The 27,905-nt window shown below is 44.5% G+C and overlaps 1 protein-coding gene across 2 annotated transcripts in view; it reads right to left on the bottom strand.

The window, feature by feature from the left end:
* Nucleotides 1–1,414: 1,414 nt before the first annotated feature.
* Nucleotides 1,415–27,905, bottom strand: part of FAM20B (FAM20B glycosaminoglycan xylosylkinase) — a 35,718-nt gene continuing 9,227 nt past the window's right edge. For both annotated transcript variants that reach the window (XM_040360337.1, XM_040360338.1), the window contains exons 2-8: nt 27,417–27,874; nt 24,206–24,292; nt 24,007–24,116; nt 19,628–19,799; nt 19,356–19,547; nt 4,597–4,656; nt 1,415–4,425 (exon numbers count right to left, since the gene is read on the bottom strand). In XM_040360337.1, coding sequence (XP_040216271.1) covers nt 4,194–4,425; nt 4,597–4,656; nt 19,356–19,547; nt 19,628–19,799; nt 24,007–24,116; nt 24,206–24,292; nt 27,417–27,793 — 1,230 coding nt within the window. In that variant the 5' untranslated portion in view covers nt 27,794–27,874 and the 3' untranslated portion in view covers nt 1,415–4,193. The remainder of the gene's footprint in view (nt 4,426–4,596; nt 4,657–19,355; nt 19,548–19,627; nt 19,800–24,006; nt 24,117–24,205; nt 24,293–27,416; nt 27,875–27,905) is intronic.

Consider the following 27,905-nt stretch of genomic DNA (forward strand, 5'->3'; position numbering starts at 1 on the left):
ATCCGAAGAAAAAACACATGCATTTTTTCACAGGACGCGAGACTCAAAAACAGCCCCAAAAAGCGCAGCCGGGAGTGTGTTTGTCATATTTTCTGTGCATTTCAATAGGAAGGCAAGTTTCTGGTACAGTTTGTCTTACCAAGCCTGCACAAAAAATGCAGCAAGCAGGACTAAACGTAGTGGACCCGCCGCAATGGATCAATGTGAAAAGTCACAAAAAAAAAAAACGGATCAGTGTGAAAGCAGCCCAAGTCTGCTGTTTTTCAACAGAAGAAGCTCTCCTGCAAATGCAGCAGTTTAGAGTGTTGAGACAAACCAGGGGTACTTACAATGATCAGCTTTTATTTACGTTATGTGAAACCTTTATCCCCAAAAAAATAAAAACCTGCTTGTGTAACGGCAGTGTGAGCTGAGAGTTTGGCTTCAATGTGTTTGTGTATAAAAATCTGCTAGTACATCCCCCAGACTGACAATACTGCTGTCCAAAAGGTGTCCCATGTGTCCCTTCATCCAGAACGGAGGCACTCCATTATGCAATACATTACATTTTCGGGTTTAATACTGCTTTAATCGGCATCAAGAAAAGCTGCAGCTGATAGATTTCAAGTAGATAAGAAAAGTGGCAACACCCTCATCTCCCCCCCACCAGAATTCCGTCAGGGACCAACCCCCACTTCTGGGCAGGATCGCCAATCTACAACATTTCTGGCCCCTCTTTCCTCCTCCCCCCCCCCCACTGCTTTCTGGGACACATACAGGTCCCAGAAGATAGCGGGACTATTCAGCCATGAAGGCTTCACTAGAGAAAGGGAGTTACCGCTCCAGTGTTAAGGTGATCAGTGTCTCCTCCGGAAACCAAAAGGTGCTGGCAATGCACAAGGCAACAAGTAGAAAAGAAAATATGGACAGCCGCACTCCAAAAAAACTAGATGGTTGTCTTTATTTAAAAAAAAAGGAAAAATGCACTACAAATCACAGCACAGAGTACAGGGATAAAACAGCTGACACGTTTCGCACTAACTAGTTGATAGGGATAAAACAGCTGACGCGTTTCGCACTGTTCTCTGTGCTATGATTTGTAGTGCATTTTTACTTTTTTTAAATAAAGCCAACCATCTAGGTTTTTTGGAGTGCGGCTGTCCATATTTTCTTTTCTGCCTGAAGGCTTCACTGCCGGGATTTCCCCTACTTATAATGCCGGCGCCTGCACCCAAAGCCAATTGACAAATCGGCTCAGACATCGCTGGATCCCTGGACAGGTAAGTGTCCTCATATTTAAAGTGAGCAGCTACAGTATTTGTAGCTGCCGACTTTTTTTTCACAGACTGGAGCTCTGTTTTAAAGACGGAGTAGAAAACACATAGCACGTTGGTCAACATGTAGCCAATTTATAAAATAACTGAGCAGACACCTATTGACTGCCAATAGTTTTACTCTTACGTTTTCAACCATTAGACATAATTAAAATGTAAAACATGTGCAGATCATCTTATCAACTGAGGGCCACAAAATTAAAAAATAAAGTTTTTGTTTAAATTAGTGATGAAAATATTAACATTTACAGTGCCAGACTTGTACAATCGACATCCGATCATATACATTTTTTTTTCCAAGCTCGAAATACAGAGCTTGTATGGATAATATTGCTCTGTGCCTGCTTCCTCCTATTACAATGGTTCAGTTTTAAAGTGTACCTGTTATTTGGACTATCAATCACAAGAAACCAGGGACATTATGGTGGAATGAGGTACAGTGATGTCTGTGGTTCCTAAGGAATTTGCAGGCAGTAGTCACTGAATTACTGGCACTAATCAGAAAATGAATGAAATCCAAGTGTATGCCAGACAGGTCCACTTTATCATCATTTACTCCTGGTTTGTGAACAGCCCCCCCCCCCCCCAAAAAAAAACAACAGCGCTTTCACAAGTGTCACTGAACTCTGCAACAAAGTTCTTGTCCGACACAGATTTAGATACTAGAGGTGCTTTACAGCGATAGCCGTGTGGATTGGCCATAACTGGTGTCAAAGGAAAAACGAATGGAGCTGTGATCTGTATTTATGGGCAGTTTAAAGTGGAACTAAACCCATCAATTTAACTGCTTTCCAAAAACCGTTACAATCATGACATGCTGTGAATGAGAACTTTCACAGTCTCAATGGCACTGCCAAGCCATCAAATGGGTGGTATCATAACAGATCACATATGGAGCATCATGGCAACTGCAGATCAATCGGAGACTAAGGTGGCCTCTTTGGCTGTAAAGAATTGGGGGGTTTGGTTCCACTTTAAGGAGGTCATCTTTGGCTCCATCGGTGACAGTCTGCCCAAAACAAAGGCTTCAGATAGATGTTTCAAGACCAAGAAAGACCTGGTTCACAATGGTGCGGCTTTGAAATCGCACTACTTTAGTACGATTTCAAAGCCGCAGATCAGTAGGATTTGTACCTCTGATTTCATTTCAGCTTGCATCTTCGTTTAACAGAAGTCTATACAAATCGCAATGAAATCGGCTAAAAGCAGTGCAGAAACCTTTTACAAAATCACTACAAACACGAGTCGTAGCGATTTTAACAGGTCCATTGACGAAAATGGGGTGCGACTTGTCATGCGATTTGGAACTGTCAAATTGCATGACAAATCGCACGTGAACGGGGCATTAACTCACTGATGTCATTTTTCTTTTAGAGCCAATGCATGCTAATTGTACACATTCCTCGACCCACAGACAAAACATGCTGCTCTTTAGCAGATGTGCCATTAATTCTCAATGTCACAAATTGAAAAAGGGGTCAGGGACTTTTTCCACCATATTTTTCAGCAGGTACAGCAGTCCACTGAAATAGGCTGCTGCGCCCACTCAAATCCAGCACAGACCTGCACAATCATGGACCAAGCTTTATTTTAACAGCTGTGGTTTGGGCATTGGGGGAAGCCGGAGGTCTCAGGGCTGTGGTTCATCTGCAGCCTGCTTAAATGAGAAGTAAAGTCAAAGTTTTTTTGGCATATTTCGATTGTGGGTCACAGAAGTGCACCTATTTTTGCACTCCTGTGACCCAGAATCCGCTGACAGCAGACTAAAGCCCGTTGTCAGTTGATGTCACAGAGCTACTCTAGGCTCTGGAAGGATCTGGACCAGATTGTTGGGATTCATCCAGCTAGTGCTGGCTTTGGCTCTCCGCTGCGCCCATCCCCTCTCCAGCTTGGCGCTCCAGTGAACGACAGTCAGAGATGACCAAGAACTAAGCAATCAGCAGTCATGTGATCACTCGGTTCCCGGCCTTAGAGCCAACAGGGGACAACTGCAGCATGACAATGATGCTGCAGCATAAGGAAAGTACAGATTTAATTTATTTTTCCCCTTACACCCTAAACTTCTCCTTCAACATGCTGGTTGTCACGCACAACTGAAAAATCTGTTTTAGGCAGACTTTAAATTCACTGCTGCCAATGGGAAAAATAAAATATAAATATTACTTGTGGACTATGGACAAAGACTTACAGAAGTAGCAAGCAGAAAGTAAGTGAATCAATAAGCTATAGGCCTCCCAAATAAAGAGAGAACTATTTATAATAATCTGCAGCTGCCGATAAACAAAAAAATATATACTGGCAGTAACCAAGTCTGCCAATGTTTTAATGCCAGTTTTTAAAGACTAGTCCATAAATTAAAAAAGTTTCTTTATGATCTGGACTTAGACAAAGCTGCAGAGATAAAAGGGTTTACCCTGCAAAGGACAGCGAACAATTTGTACCACAAAGTTCCTGTAAAGTGTGGCAGTGCCACCATGTGGCCACTGTGCAAACTGTACTGTTGTAAACCGTAAACCAACACCCTCATGATTTAAAGGTTAGACAACCTTTGAGAGAAATAAAAAGAAAAATATTACAACAAGAGAATAAATTATGAGATAAAGACAAAACTTGTCATTCTTCTCCTCCATACTTTAAAGTCCTGAGCATCACAGACTTGCGATGTCCCTTGAGTTCTATAAAAAAAATCATATTTAATATTCACATCATCCAATCTATGATGTGGTATTGAGTGCTTAATTCTGCCCCTTGGCCTCTTGTCCCTCCAGTGTGACAGGCCGTAGTCTCTGGGGGGTGCTGTGCTCTGCTGTGTAATGAAACATATTCACACCAGCTCAGTGTTCTTCCAAAGAATCTCGTCTCTTATAGCCAGGACTAGGGTTACACATGAGAGAGGGTCATTCGGTCTTCCACCATCACCACATCTGGGCCAAACTGGTCTAAACACTGTTGGACGGTTGATAGAATACCCTGAAGGCGGCGCTCTAGAGCTTCCAAATGAGGTTCAGCGAGGACAGGGGAAAGTGGGTCGTGACTGGTGGCCGAAAGCAGAGCAGAACGTAGGGTGCCATGCTTCAGGTGAGAAAGCCGATTCCAAGTAGAGACACGAATACTGTCACAGGATTAGAAAAAGAAAATGAAAGACTGGTGAGTTGAAAATAGAGGAACAAAATATTTTTTTAATAAAAAAATGATATAAAACTTTATTATTATTATTATTAATAAATAAAAAATAAATACATTAAAATGTGAAAAAAAAATAAAAAAAAAAATAAACCCTTACATGCAACACTGGTACAAGGGTGCAAGAATACTGCGCTCATCTGTTGAGGGGTTCCCAAAGCTGGAAGACAGAATAATGTCATTGGTACAATGGACAACACTAAAAACGCACACTTAAAAAAGGGTTGTTGTTCATAGTAACTATTCAAGCTTAACAATGAATTAAACACTGGGAGAAATCAATATGACTGGTTACCATCAGAAATAAAGAATTGTATTACATAATCCCATGGCCATTACTGAATGACACCACGTAACCCTTTCTCATACTTTCAAAGAAACTTTTACAACCTCACCTCATGGACTTCGGTCTCAAGAGATAATTAAGAACTTCAGATGATCGTATGACTAGACTAGATCAATGAGTATTACACCTACAGCGCGATTACATTAATATGTAACCCCAGGTTGGCGGAAGCGTGCACATGTGTGTGTGTGTGTGTGTGTGTGTGTGTGTGTGTAACAGTTTTTCCAACGTGATCACCACTAAAATGGTTTGTAGATAAGGCATTATAAAACCCACAAATGTTGTAAAACAACTAGAGGAAACATCATGGAAGAGTTTATTTTTTTCCATCAGTTATTTTTTTTATTTTTATGGATAGATTACATCTTATGCCACTTACACACGCTCGGGATTTTCGACGGGAAAAAGTCAGTTGGGGAAAAAAACAGCTGTTCTCTTTTTTTCCGGCGTTTCCCCATAAAAAAAAAAAAACGCGAGGGAGCATACACACCGCCGGGATTTCCAGGCCAAAAGGTCTCCTCGCAGTAAATACATAGAAGGTGCCAGTTCGACGTAGTGGTTAACATCAAAAAGAACAAATGCAGCAATCTCCATCCTGGTAAGTAGATTTTATTAAAATAAATCATTGCATATAGAATGGGCTAATTGCCTGTGTGCAACTACGTTGCATTGCATGTTTTTCTTCCCCAAAAAATGTATTCGATTAAAAAAAAAAAAAAAAAAATCAATTATTGGGTATAGAACGCATTTGGTACTTAGGATAACAAATGGCCCAAGTAAAAGTAAAAAAAAAAAAAAGTAGTTTTCATAGTATGTTGGTATTAAGTTAATTATTATTTTGGGTAATGCTAAAGAGGTGTATTATTTGCATTTTGGTAGTTTGAATTTAAGTTATTTTTCAATCCGTTTTATTATATTTTGTATTTTAATAGTATGAATGGCTTATTAGAGTATAGTTTTAAATACATTTTTATTTGGCATGAATTGCTGTTATCTGTAATTTTATATTGTGTCATTGTGTCTTGTTACATTCAACACAAAATCGCAATAATGAACAGAACGATGATAATAATTTCCCTTTGAGATTAATAAAGTATTCTGAATGAGCATCCAAGTACATATCCACTGACTTTTTCCACATTTGTCTTGTTACAGCCTTATTCGAAAATGTATTCAATTTATTATTTTCTTCATAATTCTACAAAATACCCCAGTTTGAAGTCGGTGCAAATTTATAAAAAAAAAAAAAAATCGCATGTACATAAGTGTTCACAGCCTTTGCCTAATACGTTGTTGAAGCACCTTTAGCACCAATTACAGCCCCAAGTCTTTAGTATGATGCTACAAGCTTGGCACACCTATTTTTGGGCAGTTTTCCCCATTCTTCTCTGCAAGATCTATCAAGCTCCATCAGGTTGGATGGGGAGAGTCGGTTCACAGCCATTTTCAGATCTCCGCAGACATGTACAATTGGGTTCAAGGCTGGGCCTCTTAAAAGACATTCACAGAGTTGTCCCGTAGCCACTCATTGGTTATCTTGGCTGTCTGCTTAGGGTTGTTGTCCTGTTGGAAGAGAAACCTTCCCCACAGAGCACAGACAGAATTCTCACCGCTCCAGGTGAGCCTCGTGATGATCAGGGGTTGTTGAACCACCAGGGTGCTGGCAATGCGGTAAGCACTGACGCCAGTGCGAAACGTTGGCCATACTGATTTTTGTGGGCTTGCAGTGACTGTATGCACAGTTGAAAATAAAGACATCTCTTTTAAAGAAAATTTTGGAGTGCGGCTGTCCAGCTTTTGTTCTTTTGTTTTTTGCCTTTCCCCGCAGAGCACTTTGGAGCAGGTTTTCATCAAGTATGTGTCTGTACATTGCTGCGTTCATCTTTCCCTTGATCCTGACTACTCTCCCAGTTCCCGCCGCTGAAAAACATGGGATGGTATTGGCCAGGTAATGAGCGGAGAAATTTGGTTTCTCATGGTCCGAGAGTCCTTCAGGTGCCTTTTGGTACCTGGCCATCTGTCATGTTGCCTTTTACTGAGGAGTGGCTTCTATCTGGCCACTCTACCATACAGGCCTAATTAATGGAGTGCTGCAGAGATGGTTGATCTTCTGGAAGGTTCTCCATCAGGAAGGAGCTCCATCAGTGTGACCATCGGGTTCTTGGTCACCTCCCTAAGCAAGGCCCTTCTCCCCCTATCGCTCACTTTGGCCAGGCTGTGAATACTTATGCACATGGGATTTTTCTAGATTTTTATTTTTAATAAATTTGCAAAGATTTCAAACAAACTCCTTTATTTTGTCATTGTGGGGTATTGTTTGTAGAATTTTCAGGAAAATAAATCCATCTATTACAAAAACTTCACATCATTTAAAAAGGGAAAAAAAATGATTTAATAAATCAAAGTAATGCAGCGCAGTGAAAATACATCCTCAACACCATAATATCATGACCATACTGGTAAATAGAAAGTGACAAAAATAAATGATCATAGTATTCAAAATATATATACAGTCAACTGTTATGTGTATAGCAGTATTGCACAGTGTTCCCATTAAATTCACAGGGAAAGGAAATTGTAAAAAGTTCTAAATTAAGCAAGGCCACAGTGAAGGTTGATAATGAAGTTAAATATTTCCAATATTGTGACTGTGAAATGGTGATCCAAGCAATGGTACAGCGACTTCACACACGTGCAACTGTGCCCTAAATAAAATGGCGAGGATCATGGCTTCAGTTTAATGGCCGCCGTTGTAGTTTAATGTTCAGATGAGCCCACTACAAAATGGCGCAAATCACGGCTTCAGAAAAATGGCCGCTGTTGTAGTATATATACACCAGCAGTTTCATCTGTCCAATCATATCCCCCTCAGGAAGACACGCGAGAGCCCTGTGTTGCCACGCATAGGGGAGGGGCCAGGACGGTGGAGGAGAACGTCTACAAGCTCTCTGAGCAGCTGCTGATGCATACAAATTTACAAGCTTATTGGAGTGGATTTTATATTCCCCGTTTCCTGTAGATTGGTGCGCTGAAAGCACCATGAAAGTGCGAGTACCCCGACGTTTTAATCTTTAACCACTTAAGGACCCCTTCACGCCGATATACGTCGGCAGAATGGCACATCCACGTACATGTACCCCTTTGTGGTGCACGCGACCCGGTCCGAAGCACCGCCGGTGTCCCGATCGGTCCTCCGGAGCTGAAGAACGAGGAGAGCTGTGTTTAAACACAGCTTCCCCGTTCTTCACTGTGGCGCTGTCATTGATCGTCTGTTTCCTGTTATAGGGAAACACGATCAATGACATTACACGTCCAGCTCCGCCCCCCCTACAGTTAGAAACATATGAGGTCACACTTAACCCCTTCAGTGCACCCTAGTGGTTAACTCCCAAACTGCAATTCTCATTTTCACAGTAAACAATGCATTTTTATAGCATTTTTTGCTGTGAAAATGACAATAGACCCAAAAATGTGTCAAAATTGTCCGATGTGTCTGCCATAATGTCGCGGTCACGGAAAATAAATAAATCGCTGATCGCCGCCATTAGTAGTAAAAAAAAAAAAATATATATATATATATATTAATAAAAATGCAATAAAAAAAAACGATCTCCTATTTTGTAAACGCTATAAATTTTGCGCAAATCAATCGATAAACGCTTATTGCGATTTTTTTTTTACCAAAAATAGGTAGAAGAATACGTATCGGCCTAAACGGAGAAAAAAAAAAATGTTATATCTTTTTTGGGGATATTTATTATAGCAAAAAAAAATTTTTTTTTCAAAATTGTCGCTCTATTTGTTTATAGCGCAAAACATAAAAACCGCAGAGGTGATCAAATACCACCAAAAGAAAGCTCTATTTGTGAAAAAAAAAAAAAAAAAAAAAGGACATCAAATTTTGTTTGGGAGCCACATCACACGACCGCGCAATTGTCAGTTAAAGCGACGCAGTGCCGAATCGCAAAAACTGGCCCGGTCCTTTACCTGCATTTTGGTCCAGGTCTTAAGTGGTTAATACATTTTATGTCTGTCTAAAACTATAATACAAATATCCAGTCTTCTTTTTCATTTGAATCGAGGTAACCATCATTGGATTTTCATGAGGGATCCCAGAGAGAACGTTACAGTCAGAGCCCAGAGGTGGTCAAGCTGCTTTTCCAGACCAAACTTAGTTGCGCGGTCACATACCCCAAAGTGACCACGTGTGTGAAGTCACTGTACCATTGCTTGCATCACCATTTCACAGTCACAATATCAGACATTTTAACTTCAGTATCATCAAACTACCTTCACTGTGTACACATACCAGTTGATTGTTGATTTAGATGTATTTTAAATACTATGATTATTTAGAGTTCAGGTTCGGTACGGACTTTGGGTTTTTCCCGAACCCGAATAATTGGAAAAAGTTCGGGTCCGGGTTCGGAGTTCGGGAAAAAACAAAAATGCGCGGAGGTCCCCGCAAATTCAATAACCAGACCCTTTAGGTCTGGTATGGATATTAACGGGAACTCCGCCGTCAATTAAAAAAAAAAATTGACGTGCGGTTCCCGGAAATATCCATAACCAGACCCTTCAGGTCTGGTGTGGATTTTAAGGGGAACTCCAACCCAAATTTAAAAAAAAAAAAAATTGGCGTGGAGTCCCCCCTAAAATCCACACCAGACCCCTTATCCGAGCACGTTGACCTGGCCGGCCGCAAAAAAGAGGGGGGGACAGAGTGCGGCCCCCCCCCCTCTCCTGAACCGCACCAGGCCACATGCCCTCAACATTGGGAGGGTGCTTTGGGGTGCCCCCCAAAGCACCTTGTCCCCATGTTGATGGGGACAAGGGTCTCATCCCCACAACCCTTGCCCGGTGGTTGTGGGGGTCTGCGGGCGGGGGGCTTATCAGAATCTGGAAGACCCCTTTAACAAAGGGGACCCCCAGATCCTGACCCCCCCCTGTGTGAAATGGTAATGGGGTACACTGTACCTCTACCATTTCACGAAGGAAGTCAAAAGTATTGTAAAAAAAAACACACTGAATAAAAAAAAAATATTTTATTAACTAAATTAAACCAAATAAAAATCCAGCGCTGAAAATCGTCTATCCATGCTGCTCCATGATCCCTCGCTGTCCTGTATCCCGCGGAGAGTGACATCTCCTGCGACGGGTGTCCGTGTTTTCTCGCCGACGATTGGTCCCGCGCCGAGAAGGTCCTTCCATTCAGAGCACAGCTCCGCGAATGACGCTCCGGAGCTTGACGTTTCGTTTATAGCAGGGATCCTCAAACTACGGCCCTCCAGCTGTTGCGGAACTACACATCCCATGAGGCATTGTAAAACTCTGACATTCACAGACATGACTAGGCATGATGGGAATTGTAGTTCCTGAACAACTGGAGGGCCGTAGTTTGAAGATCACTGGTTTATAGGATAGGCGGCCACGCGTCACGTGACCCCGTCCCTCTCTGACGCACACTGCTACGTCACTGGGATATCCCTGTGCGCGTCAGAGGTGGACGGGGTCACGTGACGCGTGGCCGCCTATCCTATAAAGGAAACGTCAAGCTCCGGAGCATCATTCGCGGAGCTGTGCTCTGAATGGACGGACCTTCTCGGCGCGGGACCAATGGACGGCGAGAAAACACGGACACCGGTCGCAGGAGATGTCACCCTCCGTGGGATACAGGACAGCGAGGGATCATGGAGCAGCATGGATAGACGATTTTCAGCGCTGGATTTTTATTTGGTTTAATTTAGTTAATAAAATATTTTGTTCTACGGTGTCAGTGTGTTTTTGTCTTCCAGATTCTGATAAGCCCCCCGCCCGCAGACCCCCACAACCACCGGGCAAGGGTTGTGGGGATGAGACCCTTGTCCCCATCAACATGGGGACAAGGTGCTTTGGGGGGCTCCCCAAAGCACCCTCCCAATGTTGAGGGCATGTGGCCTGGTGCGGTTCAGGAGAGGGTGGGGCCGCACTCTGTCCCCCCCCTCTTTTCTGCGGCCGACCAGGTCAACGTGCTCGGATAAGGGGTCTGGTGTGGATTTTAGGGGGGACTCCATGCCAATTTTTTTTTTAAATTTGGGGTGGAGTTCCCCTTAAAATCCACACCAGACCTGAAGGGTCTGGTTATGGATATTACCGGGAACCGCACGTCAATTTTTTTTTAATTGACGGCGGGGTTCCCCTTAATATCCATACCAGACCTAAAGGGTCTTTTTATTGAATTTTCGGGGACCCCCGCGCATTTTTTTTTACAAGTCCGGGTCCCCATTGACTTCAATGGGGTTCGGGTCAAAGTCCGGGTTCGGGTTCGGTCCCGAACCCAAACTTTTTTTTCAAAGTCCGGGTTCGGGTCCGAACCCGAACATTCAGGTGTCCGCTCAACTCTAGTTATGATATTATGGTGTTGAGGATGTATTTTTACAGCGCTGCATTACTTTTGATTTATATATATTTTTAGCACAAACTATGGGAGTGTGATCAGTGCTAGCGGCTGTATATTAGGTTTTTCATCTTTAAATTTATACATTTTATCACAACAATGCATGGACATGGGTGCGATATAGGTTTGGTCGTCTTTTTTGGTAGTTCGCACGATTTTTATTTATATGAAAAAAAATACTTACTGTACCGGGCCAATGCCCCCGACACATACACAATGGCAAATTTAATATTTTAGCTTCAGTGACTACCGTTACTACTTTATCCACAGTTTAGTAGTTTTGAATGAGGGCAAAATAAAAGTTGAATTCCAGGAGCAATTGATTTTTAAAACTTACATTAGTCTAGCTTGGTTATCAATAAATTACATCTGGAGGATCACGGGGAAACTAAAAATATATGGTTATATGCAGTCAGCACTGTACTGTTCCGGGTGCTGCTGGACCAGCTTCTTATTTGGTACAGTGAACTCGTCGCCGAGTAAGGAGGTACTTCTACCAATGAATAAAACATGTCCCTATTCGCACCTGAACGTTTTGTAGCCCAAAGCTCAGACGCTCAACAAGCGAAAACCTATTGTTTTCAATAGCCCTTGTAGCAAAATGTCTGTCCAAAAAAAAAAAAGTACATGAGCTAAAGGCAGAATCGTGCATTTTTGTCCCCATGGACTTCTATGGGGACACTTTTTCAGCGTTTTTTTCAAGCATTTTGTAGCATGTTTGCTGCTCAAACAGAAGCTCATCACTCCATTTTCATCAGCACACTACATCTTTTAGTTGAAAAATGGGGAAAAAATAAATAATAATCGCCTGACAAAACTTGCAAAAATGACCAGTTACACTTACCGGTAGCTGGATTTCTACGATGTCTTACAGGACGGCACGCTGAGAGTAGACTGGCCACCTGACAGGAAACACAATCAAAAAAGAGGTTAAAAGGCCCCACCCTTCCCATGTGCCTCAGTTTGTAGATAAGTAACCGCTATTAGAACACGGTCCTAGGACCTAATAAAAGAATAACTCCGAATAGCAGTAAATAACAGGGAGGGAAGTAGGCCTGCCGTCCTGTAAGACATCGTAGAAATCCAGCTACCGGTAAGTGTAACTGGTCATTTCTCCCTCGTCTTCCAGGACGGCACGCTGAGAGAAAAGCAAGCAATCTTTGGGCCTACCTTAGGGCGGGACCACCGTCTGTAGGACCTTCCTACCAAACATCAGATCTTGCGGTGACAGCAGTTCGACTCTGTAATGTCTGACGAACGTATTCTGGCTTGACCAGGTCGCCGCTTTACATATTTGTTCTATGGAAGCTCCTGCTCTTTCTGCTCAGGAGGCTGCCAGTGATCGGGTGGAATGGGCCTTGATAACAGGAACTGGTCTACCCGCTAAGGTGTAGGATAAAGAAATAGCCTGCCTGATCCATCTGGATATAGAAGCTTTTGTTGCCTGCTGACCCTTTTTCTGACCAGAAAAATTAACCAAAAGATGAGGGGAATTCCTAAACTCACTTACCCTCTCTAAATAAATCAAAAGACAACGTCTTACGTCCAAGCAATGAAAAGTAGCCTCCTTCTCATTCTTGGGATCTGCGCAAAACGAAGGGAGGACTACCTCCTGGGATCTGTGGAACTTAGTTGCCACTTTGGGCAGGTACAGAGGATCCTGACTCAGTACCACCCTGTCTTCAAAAACCCGAAGAAAGGGTTCCTTAATGGAAAAAGCATGCATGTCTCCAACTCTTTTGGCAGACGTGATAGCCAACAAAAAAGTAAATTTAAAGGAAAGTAATTTAATTGGAATACTATCTATAGGTTCGAATGGTGCCTTAGATAGCTGATTCAAGACTAGGGAGAGGTCCCAAGGGGGAACTCTAGAGACTTTTATAGGGGAAAGTCTGTCCCTGGCTGTCAGAAACCTCCTAATAAGAGGATCCCCAGAAAGGCTCCTGTCCAAAAAATAGGACAAGGCCGTAACTTGGACTCTCAAGGTCTTAGTGGCTAAGCCTAGTTCCACCCCATCCTGGAGGAAATCCAGGATGACGGGGATGTCAGGGTAGGAGATCTGTTTCGCGGAGCACCAGCGCGAAAAAACCCCCCAGATTCTTGCATAGATGAGTCTGGTGACTTTCTTGCGACTAGCCAACAGGGTTCCTATCACCTTTTCCGAACAGCCTCTCTGCTGCAGGTTCCACCTCTCAAGAGCCATGCCGTCAGGCTGAAGAATTCTGGGTTCGGATGAGAGACCGGCCCCTGCCGCAGAAGACCCGCCCGGGGAGGGAGAGGAAGCGGGGGAGCTAGAGCCCAATGTTTCAGGGTGGGGAACCAGGACCTCTTGGGCCACCAAGGAGCGATTAAAATCAGGTTGGTGTCTGAGGCGTTCAATTTTTGCAGAACCCTTGGGATGAGATTCAAGGGAGGAAAGGCGTAGGCCAACCGGAATCTCCAGGGTTGAGCCAACGCATCCACCCCCAGTGAACCCTGCTCTCGGGAGAGGGAAAAGAACCTGCTCACCTTTTTGTTCCCCTTGCACGCAAAGAGGTCTACTTCTGGGCGACCGAGCTGTTGGCAAATCCAGCTGAAGGTCTCCGGGCATAATTCCCATTCCCCCTGAAGGATGGGCTGGCGGCTCAGAAAATCGGCCTCCAGATTGAGGGTCCCTCTTATATGGACCGCTAGAAGAGAGGGCACCCTCTGTTCTACCCAACTTAGGATCCTCAGGGAGAGGGCTAGGAGAGGGTGTGACCTGGTGCCCCCCTGCCGGTTGAGAAAGGCGATCGTAGTCGCGTTGTCGGAGAGGACTAGGACCTCTCGGCCCTGAATTCTCTCCTCGAAGGCTTCCAGAGCCTCCCCAACCGCCAATAACTCCCGGTAGTTGGAAGAAGCCCGCCTTTGCTGGGGATTCCAAGAACCCTGGGCTCGAAGTTCCTCCGTATGGGCTCCCCACCCCCAGCTGCTGGCATCTGTAGTGACTTTGATCGGGTTGACCTGACTCCACAGACGACCCTTTAAAAGGTTCTGGGGCAATAGCCACCATTGTAAGGTGTCTTTTACTGGAACCGGGATACTGACCCTGGTATCCAACGTCTCTTCCGTTCCCCCCCAAGATGAGAGAAGGAAGGCCTGCAGGGGCCTTGAGTGGAGTTGTGCCCAAGGAACTGCCGGGATGCACGAAGTCATCCGTCCCAACAACCTCATGATTTCTCTGAAAGAGGAATCTACAGCCACCACTAGGGACCTGACCGCTGTCATAAGACCCTGTGCTTTGTCTTGGGATAAGACAAGCTTCCTTTCTAGGGAGTCTATAAGAAAGCCTAGGTACATCTTCCTTTGTTCTGGAAGGAGAGAAGACTTCTCCCTGTTCACGATCCAACCAAGGGATTCCAGGGTGGTTATGACAGTGGCCAGGTCCAGAAGGAGCTGATCCCGACTCAGGTTGAAGAGCAAAAGGTCGTCCAAGTAAGGGACGAGGGAGATCCCCTTTAAATGTAGAAAAGCCATCACCTCTGCCAGGACCTTCGTAAACACCCTCGGACTGGAAGCCAGTCCGAAGGGGAGGGCCGAGAACTGCCAGTGCTGAACTCCTTGGGCAGAGGTGAGGGTGAATCTGAGGAATCTCTGGTGATCCGGACAAATAGGAACGTGAAGGTAAGCATCCCTCAAGTCTATTGTCATCATGAACACGCCTTCTAACAAGAGGCCCCTGAGACTGTACACATTCTCCATACGAAATTTTTTGTATTGAAGATGAACATTTAGGGGTCTGAGATTGATGATCAATCTGAATTTCCCGAGTGGTTTGGGAACGACAAAAATATGGGAGTATACTCCCTGGCCCTCTTGATTTGGAGGGACTGGGACTATGACTCCCTGTTCGGCCAGGCTGGCAACGTTCTGGGAAAGTCCAGCGGCTTTGCGAGGATCGCTTGGTAGGTGTGTGAGGAGAAAAATGGGGGGAGGAAACTGGCGGAATTCTAGCCTGTAACCTTCCCTGATGATCTGAAGGACGTGAGGACTCCTGGTTATCTCCTCCCAAGCGGGAAGGAACCTGGAGAGCCTGCCCCCTACCCTCTCGTCACTTGGGATCCTTTTCACCAGGCTTGGGGCTGGAAAAAAGGATCCCACTCTTTGGCTTATCCTTTCCAAACCCCCAGCGCCTGCCGGGTGCCGATTTCTTCCCTGGGGGGGGGTTTTTCCTCTGGTTGGGACGAAAAAACTTCCCCCTATTTGCTCTAGGTTTTGAGGGAAATTTATTTCCTTTTTCAGAGGATCTCGCTAGGGCCTGATCTAATGCGGTGCCGAACAGGAGGGAACCCTCAAACGGAATCGCACACAAGCGTTTTTTTGACGCAAGGTCGCCCCTCCAAGTTTTCAGCCAGACAGCTCTCCTAGAAGCATTAATAAGTGCTCCAGTCTTGGCTGAAGCGCGAACCGTCTCAATAGCTGCGTCTGCCAAATAGGCTACCGCACTGCCGATCACCTGGAGGGACTCTTGAGTTTCTCTAGACTTGGAAGAACTTGCTAGATGATCTAACAGCCTGGAAGTCCAAGCGGCAGTGTTCCTTGCGACGCATGCTGAAGCTAACGCAGGACCCAAAGCGGCTGCATTGGCTTCCCAGGCTCTACGGAGGGAGGTATCAGCCCGCCTATCCATGGCATCCCTTAAACTCCCTGCATCCTCAAAAGAGAGATCGGATTGTCTAGAGACCTGAGCTAAAGATGCGTCAAGACGAGGAACTTTAAAAAAGGTATCCTCCACCTCATCTTTAAAGGGGCAGCGGCGTTTCCAGGTCTTAAACTTGGGAAGTTTCTTTTCTGGCTCAGCCCATTCCCTCCGGATAATATCCTTGAGGGATTGATGCACTGGGATAGTCTTAGACTGAGGCTTAATTAAACCCAAATACATCCTGTCCTGGGCTGAAACCTGCTCCGCTGGATGTTGGATCTGCTCAGAGGCGTAAATGGCTGCGAGAAGACCCTCCATATCATCTGCGGAAAATATATATTTCCCAGACCTGGCATCCTCGTCCTCTTCCTCCGCCTGGCTTTCCACCAGGCCCTCTTCTTGAAGAGTGACCTCAGAATCCTCGGAGTCAGAGGAAGGAGCCTTCCTAGTTCGCTGGCGGGAACCCAGCCGCGCAGAAGTGGATCCCTCCTGAGACGAAGGACCAGGTACAGGGGGATCAGACTCCCTACTTTTCAAGGAAGATTTAAAATCCTTGAGAGTGGCGAGCATTTCTGACTGCACAGAGAGAAAATCCTTCATGATTTGCGAGGTCTCTTTCCCAGCTAGTTTAAGGATACACTTGGAGCAAAAGGGTTTGCTATAGTCTGTCGGGAGCTTATCATTACAATTCCCACATTTCTTAATTTTTTTAAGGGGTTTAGTAGATCTACTGGCTTCCCCCTGGGCAGAAGGGTCCTCTCCTAAAACATAATGTAAAATAGAAAGGCCCATTAGCAACATACTCTCACAGCTGAGGTTCTACAACAAGAGGGGGGGGGGGGGGGGGGGAAGCCCCCTACCCCCGAACACAAGGAGGACTCACCCCCCTCCATGATGAGGGCGCCCGGCCCTTCTCTCTCCCCGGCTGCGTGTTGCTCTGCCTCTGCTGTGCTCTGCAGCGAAATGTGGCATCCGTCGGTGGAGGCCGCCATCTTGTAGGGGCGGAGTGACGTCACGCCGTCGGACGGCGTGCGCGTCATCAATACGCGCCCAGCAAGTGACGGCGCCGCTCGGAGCGGCGCCCAGCCCAGCCGACACCACGCTGCAGAGGGGAAGTCTCCCTGTAAGGTAGGAGGGAAGACGGGGGGGGGAGAGAGGTACGGCCGCCTCAGAGCACTAGGGAAGCCCTGCTAGCTAGGAGGCTCTGGCGTCCAGGGAGGCACTCTTCTTAGTTAGTACTTTCAGCCTCCCTAGACCATAAAGAAGGGATACCCCCCCGGGAAAGTGCAAGCACCTTGACCGGACCCAAAAGCACCCAGTACCTGTGGTCTAGACTCCGGGGGGGGGACCCCCAGCCCCAGGCCTTAGGTCAGCTTGAAAATAAAAAACTGTTTCGCTGTAGGGGAAACACAATCAGAAACTGAGGCACATGGGAAGGGTGGGGCCTTTTAACCTCTTTTTTGATTGTGTTTCCTGTCAGGTGGCCAGTCTACTCTCAGCGTGCCGTCCTGGAAGACGAGGGAGAAATATGCAATTCTGCTAAAAAAAAAAAAAAAGCCTGAAAACATTATGCTTAGGTGTGAATGTAGCCTTATTCTTCTTTATTGTACTTTGTTTATAAAATTAATAAAATATGATAATAAAAAAAGAATAAATACAGTGCCTTGCGAAAGTATTCGGCCCCCTTGAACTTTGCGACCTTTTGCCACATTTCAGGCTTCAAACATAAAGATATAAAACTGTAATTTTTTTGTGGGGAATCAACAAGTGGGACACAATCATGAAGTGGAATGGAATTTATTGGATATTTCAAACTTTTTTAACAAATAAAAAACTGAAAAATTGGGCGTGCAAAATTATTCAGCCCCTTTACTTTCAGTGCTGCAAACTCTCTCCAGAAGTTCATTGAGGATCTCTGAATGATCCAATGTTGACCTAAATGACCAATGATGATAAATAGAATCCACTTGTGTGTAATCAAGTCTCCGTATAAATGCACCTGCACTGTGATAGTCTCAGAGGTCCGTTTAAAGCGCAGAGAGCATCATGAAGAACAAGGAACACACCAGGCAGGTCCGAGATACTGTTGTGGAGAAGTTTAAAGCCGGATTTGGATACAAAAAGATTTCCCAAGCTTTAAACATCCCAAGGAGCACTGTGTAAAGCGATAATATTGAAATGGAAGGAGTATCAGACCACTGCAAATCTACGAAGACCTGGCCGTCCCTCTAAACTTTCAGCTCATACAAGGAGAAGACTGATCAGAGATGCAGCCAAGAGGCCCATGATCACTCTGGATGAACTGCAGAGATCTACAGCTGAGGTGGGAGACTCTGTCCATAGGACAACAATCAGTCGTATACTGCACAAATCTGGCCTTTATGGAAGAGTGGCCAGAAGAAAGCCATTTCTTAAAGATATCCATAAAAAGTCTTGTTTAAAGTTTGCCACAAGCCACCTGGGAGACACACCAAACATGTGGAAGAAGGTGCTCTGGTCAGATGAAACCAAAATCAAACTTTTTGGCAACAATGCAAAATGTTATGTTTGACGTAAAATCAACACAGCTCATCACCCTGAACACACCACCCCCACTGTGAAACATGGTGGTGGCAGCATTATGGTTTGGGCCTGCTTTTCTTCAGCAGGGACAGGGAAGATGGTTAAAATTGATGGGAAGATGGATGGAGCCAAATACAGGACCATTCTGGAAGAAAACCTGATGGAGTCTGCAAAAGACCCGAGACTGGGACGGAGATTTGTCTTCCAACAAGACAATGATCCAAAACATAAAGCAAAATCTACAATGGAATGGTTCACAAATAAACATATCCAGGTGTTAGAATGGCCAAGTCAAAGTCCAGACCTGAATCCAATCGAGAATCTGTGGAAAGAACTGAAAACTGCTGTTCACAAACGCTCTCCATCCAACCTCACTGAGCTCGAGCTGTTTTGCAAGGAGGAATGGGCAAAAATTTCAGTCTCTCGATGTGCAAAACTGATAGAGACATACCCCAAGCGACTTACAGCTGTAATCGCAGCAAAAGGTGGCGTTACAAAGTATTAACTTAAGGGGGCTGAATAATTTTGCACGCCCAATTTTTCAGTTGTTTATTTGTTAAAAAAGTTTGAAATATCCAATAAATCTCGTTCCACTTCATGATTGTGTCCCACTTGTTGTCGATTCTTCAAAAAAAATTACAGTTTTATATCTTTAGGTTTGAAGCCTGAAATGTGGCAAAAGGTTACAAAGTTCAAGGGGGGCAAATACTTTCGCAAGACACTGTACATGAAAACTTGCCCAAGGAATTGCATTTCTGTCCATTTTTAAATTCCCGGATGCATTAATAGCGAAGGCCGTTACCTGTAAAAGGCAATAAAAATGTACCATTTGCCAGCAGGTGAATGCTTACTAACCTCTTAGCATTGTCCAGCAGTATGAGCATGCTAGCGCCCTCGTCATCCTGGAAGCTCTCATAGTGATGGCGATCTGCATTTCCAATTAGGTAGTCAAAGATGGCTGTATCAATAATGTCGAGGAGCCGGGGACCAGCATCGTAAGGTGGAGTCTTCTTCACCGCATCACAATAACTTTCATCATACTCCCATCTGATAGGAACAAGTACATCAGCAACTGAAGGCATCAGGAAAAGATAAACCAGAGTCGCATACTAAACTCAAAACCTTACCTTGCCAGCTTGCCCTCCCGATATGTCCTGCCCCAGGGATGTCTGTGCTTCTGAAGAGGCCACACATCAGGAAGCCAAAGCGTGACAGAGCCCTCCATCACCTCCTTGTCTGCACAGGCAGGCTCAGTCTCACGGCAGTAGTAGCACTTCCCATAGAAACAGGTATTATTTCCTATAGGGAGCAAATAACCAAGTTAAACCAAACCAGCTTTTGGCAAGCCTGCAAGAGGGCTTTATTTTTCAAGACAACCCGGATCCACGCGACTCTCCTTGTGATTTATAACTCCAACATATAAACTCTAAAACAAAGACACAATACCTTCCCCTCTCCAGCCTGGTAAATGGACAATGGAAGTGTAGCATGAAGGCATCAAACAAACAAACAAAAAAAAAAAAAAAAGTCATGACAGCTTTGGTCAGAGCCATTGTTCCAAGTCCAACCACGCAAGATTAGTTCAGTGATCTCCCCTGCTGAGCTATTGTGTTCTGACAAGGTCAGACTCTGTCGGCTGATGTTTTTTCCAGCATGCACATCCAACAGAAGCCAGCCAAATGGCCAGTTTCTGTGGGACAGACTGACATACACATGGGTCAAATGTCGGCTGTTTTTTTTGTTTAACCGGCAAATGTCTCCCAGGATTTATAGTTGCCAGAGAAGAGATCATTTTGAAACAGCTAAAAAGACTTTGCAACATGTGGAACTATGTATGAGTGAGGCCTCGTACAGACGATCGAACATGTCCGATGAAAACGGTCCGCGGACCGTTTTAATCGGACATGTCCGCTGGGAGATTTTGGTCTGATGGCTGTACACACCATCAAATCGAAATCCCCGCGGACAGAGAACGCGGTGACGTAGACGACACTGACGTTCTCTTACGCGGAAGGTCAATGCTTCCACGCATGCGTCGAATCAATTCGACGCATGCACGGGATTTCGGGCCAGCGGACATGTCCGATGAGTCGTACTGACCATCGGACATGTCCGACGGACAGGCTTCCAGCGGACAAGTTTCTTAGCATGCTAAGAAACTTTTGTCTGCTGGAAACCTGTCCGGTCGGCCCTACACACGATCGGACATGTCCGCGGAAACTGGTCCGCGGACCAGTTTCAGCAGACATGTTCGGTCGTGTGTACGAGGCCTTACAGGGCAAGCTGGACATGTTTAGACTTTATAGGAGGTAAATATTTCAAGTGGCTCACATCCTATTAGCTATGCTATTAATGTTGTAACAAAATGAGGAAAGATAGAAAGAAGCTGCATTGTAGTCTATGGTGAGAGAGAGTTTACTCCAAAAGAAAGGCAATAGAATGTGTTGTCCTGGAAAGAGCTGACTTTGAACTCCTCTGCGCGCACACACATATACATATAGGAGAGGGCTATAACGGACCATCTAGGCTCTGAAGAAAGGGGTGCGCCCCAGAAACGCATCAGCTGTGTTGGGGTACCATCCGATCCTCTGTATCATCAGGTCCTGCTGATTGTTTGATAAGCTTGTATTCAAGCTCTCTTTGTGAGTAGGACTTTTGCTTTTATTTTATTCAATAAAACCTTTTTATGGTAATGCACTATAGGTCGGTGCGCCCTCCCCCCTTCTTTTCTAGCTACATGAACCACCATGGTTATGAGGAGGGCTGAAATATTCTAGACCTTGCCCTAGGATTGGACTATACCATCCTTCAGCGAAAACACCAGAGCGCAGGAGAATTTTGTATTATCAGCATAGACATGTCCCATGGGCTACAGGGGGTGTTAACCTCCCTGGCGGTATGATTCTGTCTGGAATTACGTACCAAAAGCGGTACATTTATTTTGCAAGGAAATTGGCGTTTTATACTGTAGGCCTGTAATTTTTAGAAATAACTCACTTAAATCTGACCAAGCAAGAGTCTTGTAGGCATCCCGGGTATGATTTTTTTTTAAAACAAAATTATAAATTATAATATAATAAATAATTATAAATAATTATAACAAATAATATAATTATAATAAAAATTATTCAATAATGTAATCAACTCAAAATCACTGAAATTTGCTCAGTTGCAGAATTGTCGCTGTCATCATTTTATTTTTTTTATGACGAATTTCCCCGCAAATCGCTATCGCACATTTCTGCAAGTGATTATAATTTATTATCGCTGTTTTCTAGCTGATCTAAAACCATTTTTGACATAAAGGGACACTTTTGGACAATCTACAGTTTTTAGGCAGAAATGACATTTTTTATTATATAAAAGTACATGTAGGACACTGGGCAGACCACTAGGGACAAGGGGGGTGTGTATTTTTTACATACAGTACTGTAATCTATAAGATTACAGTATACTGTATGTAATGTGTTTGTTTACTTTTTAGAATTTGGCGCCGTTCTCCGTCCCCGTGCGTCGTAACGTCGCAGGGAACGGAGATCGGCGGCACACGGGGACTGTGAATCGAGCGAGGAGGTCCCGCTCGCTCACACAGCGGGTGGCATCGCTGGATCCAGGGACAAGGTGAGTAAACCAAGCCTGTGGATCCAGCGAAAGGTAAGCCCGTCCAGCCCGAGCGTGACTCGGGTTTGCCGATCCTAACATGTAAAACCAACCCCGAGTCACGCTCGGGTTTACCGTCAGGGGGGTTAATCACAGCTGTTGTGTTCTGTGGTGCACACAACTTCCATAAGGCCAGTTTCAGCTGGATAAGAATAACAGCTGCAGAAGCCACACTGACTCCACAGCAGATGGGATGTCTCTTGAGATGACCCAGACTGCAAACATAGGTAACAGCATCTTGTTTCGTAAGGGTCACCTCCATGTAAAAACAATGCTGAACTTAAAAATGTGTCTAGAACGACAGTGTGGGTTGGTGCGTTTGTCGGTAAGAACAATGGACTTCATGTATTCATTATTGTATTAGGCGATAATGTGTGCAGAAAGGGATCTCAGACTAGTGTCCTATGCTGTACATTGTGGACTGCAAAAGCATGTAACATACATCATTGTGTACAGTCAGGCTGTTCCCATTTGTGCATTGATGTGTGCGTTAGCTTAGGTCTGCAGTGTGTTACCGACTCTTCCCATCAGCCAGTGCAGAACGAAATTAAATAAACATGGGGAGACCCTTTCTCTCTCCAGTTTTACGATTGAGTGTAAAACAGGGGGGGGGGGGGGGTGTAAAATATAGATTGCTGCAATTTGATTTTAAAAACCAATATATGGCAAGAAGAAATGTGCACGATTCCCCATCACTGACAGGGGAACCCCTCCTGCCAAGCAATTGTCTGCTCCTGGCAGGGGCAGGGGGCAGGAGAAGCCATCCCTGCCGGGAGAAGACAGTAATCATCTTCTATAACATCCACTAGTGATAATCAAAAGAGTACCCAGCAGGATGGTTGTACCCAAGTTTATCAACTTGGTACATTCAGCCTGCCCATTAACAGTTCAAATGTCAGCTGGTTCCTGCTGAACGGTGTATGGCCGGCCTTACTCTGGAATAAAATTACATGCACCCGCATCTGCACACATACATAAGTCCTGTATACTCATTACTCACTCCAGGTATACTGACACATGTCAAAAATATTTTGTCAGAGAGGCAAGTGTTGTATTCACAAAGCACTTGCCTCCTAAGTTACGGCGGCGTAGCGTAAATGGGGCCAGCGTAAGCGCGCGTAATTCAAATGAGGATGAGGGGGCGTGTTTTATGTTAATTTATGGTGCCCCGATGTGATTGATGTTTTTCCCGAACAGCGCGTGGAATTTCCCAGTGTGCATTGCTCCAAAGTACGCCGCAAGGACGTCATTGGTTTCGACGTGAACGTAAATTACGTCCAGCCCCATTCACGGACGAGTTACGCAAACGACGTAAAATTTTCAAATTTTGACGGGGGAACGATGGCCATACTTAACATTGGCTATGCCACCTAGGGGGCAGGTTTATCTTTACGCGGCGTATTTCTTACAGAAACTGCGTATCTTTACTGCGACGGGCAAGCGTACGTTCGTCAATTCGGCGTATCTACTCATTTTCATATTCTACGCCAAACTCAATGAAAGCGCCACCTAGCGGCCAGCGGAAATATTGCACCCTAAGATACGATGGCGCAGGCCGTCGTATCTTAGGTAGGTTTAGGTGTATCTCAGTTTGAGCATACACTTAAACATACGACGGGCTTAGATTCCGAGTTACGTCGGTGTATCTACTGATACGCCGGTGTAACTCTTTGTGAATCTGGCCCTTTGTCCCTATGATGAGCAGTTAAATTTTTTTTAAAAAGTATAACATTTAACAACCAATTTTGTCCACAAAATAAATGGCTGGCAATGTGAACCAAGAATAGATAACTATGCATTCATTAGAAGCACGAGAATTCGATATTCCTCTAAAATTGGCACTCACCTTGCTTCAGAAATGTGCCAAGCAGCTGCTCAGTAGCTACTGGTTTAATCTCTGTGATAAGGTTTACATATCGACCAATTACCAAAGGCGCTCTTCTGAAGCCAAGGATCCTAGAAGAGTGAGCACTAGTCAATCTCATGCCACAGAAGGAAGCGGTGAGATACTATGACATATACAATTCTGGATTCAGAGTACAAACCTATCTAAATGAAAAGCAGCCACCTCGGCATTGTGACGGTCGTATCCAGCATAGGGCTCCCCTTCCACTACATGATCCCGGCTGTATCTGTAACAACAAATATGCATCAGTACAAGAAACAAACATGGACTAAGAAACAAACTCTGCTCCCCACAAACAGAAGATAGATAAAAAGAATGTTTAGGCAGGGAGATCAGTTATTTCCACCTACAAGTGGCTCTAATTATTTCAAAATGATTCCTATGCTTACAGTATAATCTTAGACAAAATCTTTTTTTACCTGGCATTAATACAATGCTTGGTTTACTCATACTGTGCATCTAGGAGCTTTGATTGATTGGAAGCAGCTAAAGCCGGTATAAAACAAAGTCAACACAGAAACTCCAATGACTTGGAGGCTGGTGTGTAATTAGCTTAGCTTACTATTATGATCTGTGAGAAGATCCATCAAGTCCGCAAATGAAGTGAAAGGTGTTACAGGACGAAGCCATCAATACAAAACTTAACCCCTTTTACTGTCGTTGTCAATTTTATTTTCTTCCTAATATCCTTTGTTAGAGAATACTCCATTAAAAATATTAAAAAGGAAAACCAGGTCCTTCAAATGCATAAATACAGAAAAACGCAAGCACAAAGCATTTTCAAGCACAAATCTACACAACAATTGAGATACCAATATATTTTTTGATTCAGACATTAATTGGTGGCTGCAATAGGAGTGGAGCTCCCTTAACCCAATATTGAGCAGTTTGTATGGCATTCAATAGGGCAGTCAAAAGAAGAAAACCAATTTAACTGCAAGGACCAATGGCAGCTAGAACAATGAATGATACGTTCTGATTGGCTGCTATTGCTTATCGTTATGCTGCTTGTTCCTAATAAAGGATCATTATCTCGGACTAAAGAAATGCCTTACTTTGATAGAAAACTGGATGACAAAGAGTTATCTTAAACTCAACGGCTCAAAAACAGAACTTCCCCTGTTTCGCGCCAATCGAAAGAATCATCCCGCAACAACATGGACACCCCCGCCCATTCTGGGTAAAACCATCACCCCTACCTCCAAAGTCAAAAGTCTCTGAATCATTTTTGACACCCACATGACAATGGATGCACAAATAGGGTCAGTAGTCAGCGGATCCCACCATCTGCTGCGCCCGCTACGTAGACTCACTTCCTTTATCCCGAAAGAGGACATTGCAGTCGTGGTGGGAACAATCATCAATTCCAGACTTGACTATGCAAATGCCCTCTATCTAGAACTCCCCAAATACCAAATCACTCGTCTGCAAGTCGTTCAAAATACGGCCGCTCGACTTGTGACTGGGAAAAAAACATGGGAATCAATCTCCCCTTCACTGAGATCCCTTCATTGGTTGCCAGTAAAAGACAGAATCACTTTCAAGGCACTCTGTCTAATGCATAAGTGTATTCAAGCAAATGCCCCCCAATACCTATGCGAAAAACAAAAACTCATAACCTCAATCGCATTCTGCGATCCACCGACCAAAATCTACTCCAGATACCCAAAGCCAGATACAAGTGCAAAGGAGAACGAAGATTTGCAGTCCAAGGACCTAGACTGTGGAACGCTCTACCAACCAGCATCCGACTGGAGGTGAACTACTTGGCCTTCAGAAGAAAACTCAAAACCCATCTCTTCTGAGGGAAAAAAGTTCACTCAGGGAATGGATACCAAGCGCCCAGAGGCGATTCAGTTCGCATGTGTTGCGCTATATAAGTTTCTCACTCACTCATAATAATCTGGTCATCCCTTCACAGGGGTCTGTATCTTCCCCAAGGTGTCTCCAGTTGGCAGTGCCAGAACACTTACATCATCTGTAAATGATGGACACTAAAAGGGTGAAGGAGGCATGCCTTCCTCTCAGCTAGGCCCCTGCCCAAGGAAGTGAGCAATGCTAGGTTAAGGAACGAAGCAACGACAATGAAAAATAAAACTGGTAGAGGACCATAGGCACATGGCAACGGCCCACAAACATCACAAGTCTGTACATTAGGGCTCCAGGACATCATTGCCAAGGAACTGCTGCAGTGCAAGGCTCTTTGTAGGTGACATAAGGATTGATTATATGCTCCAAGTTAATGCCGACAATGCAAAGTCTTGTCTTCTGAGCCAGGTTCCACTGCATTCAAAAGTCATGGCATTTTCACAGAGGGTCTGTTCAGTAGTTTTCAGATCAGAAAACAGACACGTACAGATGTAGCCAGAGGGATCTATGAAACTTGAGACCGGTGAAACGCTGCTTTCAGGATTGCTAAATCCTTACCATGCTAAAGTGGTCCATGCAGGATACAGATAGAGAACTGCTGATATGGCAAGGGGGAGAGGGAAACCTGTACTGAAAAATGAAGAGTCTTGACAAATAAGCCTGTGCATTGAGAAAACCACCAGATCTATAAATGTATATGTGCCATTGCTGGTCTGCCAGGGCCTGAAGTCCTGGTGAAAATGGTTGCAGAAACAAAAGTATCCAGGAAGGGTATTGGGGTGGCCAGATGGTGAAGGGACCTTACAGAAGACAGACCTTCTATTGGCTAGGTTGGCTACAGCAAGAGGACCCAAAGAGACACAGTTCCAGCAAACATACAGCTCAGAGTTATTACCTAAAGTGAATATCTGGATCAGTGGGTCCTGTGTGACCATGTCGGTTAGTCAACCAACAGCTGGAGTATTTCTGTCAGTAAATCACTTGATCTGGGGTCCCCTTGTGACACTGCAAGGGAGCCACGGGAGACAGACATACTCGTGTAGCTAATCCAAATTTTGATAAAATTAGGGGAAACCCTTTAAGAACACAGAATTTTCTTTAATCGGTCATGCCTGATGAAGAAATAAAAAAATAATAAAAAATTAGTTTGCCAATACTGTGATGTCCATAGAAAAATCAAAGTAGAACTCTACCCCAAAAGTTTGTCAGTATTTTATTGCTGGCTGTGCTCCTAAGAAGAAAAATCATCCTTCACCCTCCCACATTATCTTGGGGTCACCAACCCCTAATAAATGCTCCATAGAAAAAAAAAAATGTACAGACCTCACTCCTAACAAAATAGCATCCAGATTGTGAAAAAATGATGTCAAAAATATGTAGACCACCGCATAGCTGACATTCATAGGGAGCAGAGCGTTAATTATAATGTTAATTCTAGTGGAATTCTATGCTGCAGTAGCAACCCTTGCCTAGTCGCTCACCTTTTTGGTTTGAAGACCACCTTCTGTCCACCCTCCAGGACTAACAAGGCTTTGAGCTGCGTACCTTTGTAGCCCACGTCAGCTCTTATGATCTTCTTTGTAGCCATAGCATGTAGAACTGCTCCCATTTCTGGGGTATCTTCAGGATAAACCTCTCTGGGCACCACCCATTGAGATGCTATTTCCCATGGGGACTGTAGCGTATGCTCCAGCCGGGAGTCCATAGTCAGCCGTAAGCTGGACATCATGCGCTGGAAGGAAAGCTGATCCTGCCTTTGTGCTGCCGAGGTCTCCAATCTGTCCAGCAATAGAAGTTTAGTGAGGACCAGAATCACCAGTAGCAAAGCCAGCACCACAACCCGCTGTTTCAGCTTCATGATGACCCAGGGCGTGGGTTACCACTGATGATGGGTAACGTTATACAGACATGGCAAAACTGTGCTCGATTCCTCTGGAACCTTTAGACAAAAAAAAAAAAAACACACAAAT

The sequence above is a fragment of the Rana temporaria genome, chromosome 7, assembly GCF_905171775.1.
Source record: "Rana temporaria chromosome 7, aRanTem1.1, whole genome shotgun sequence".
In the NCBI taxonomy this organism is placed as follows: Eukaryota; Metazoa; Chordata; class Amphibia; order Anura; family Ranidae; genus Rana; species Rana temporaria.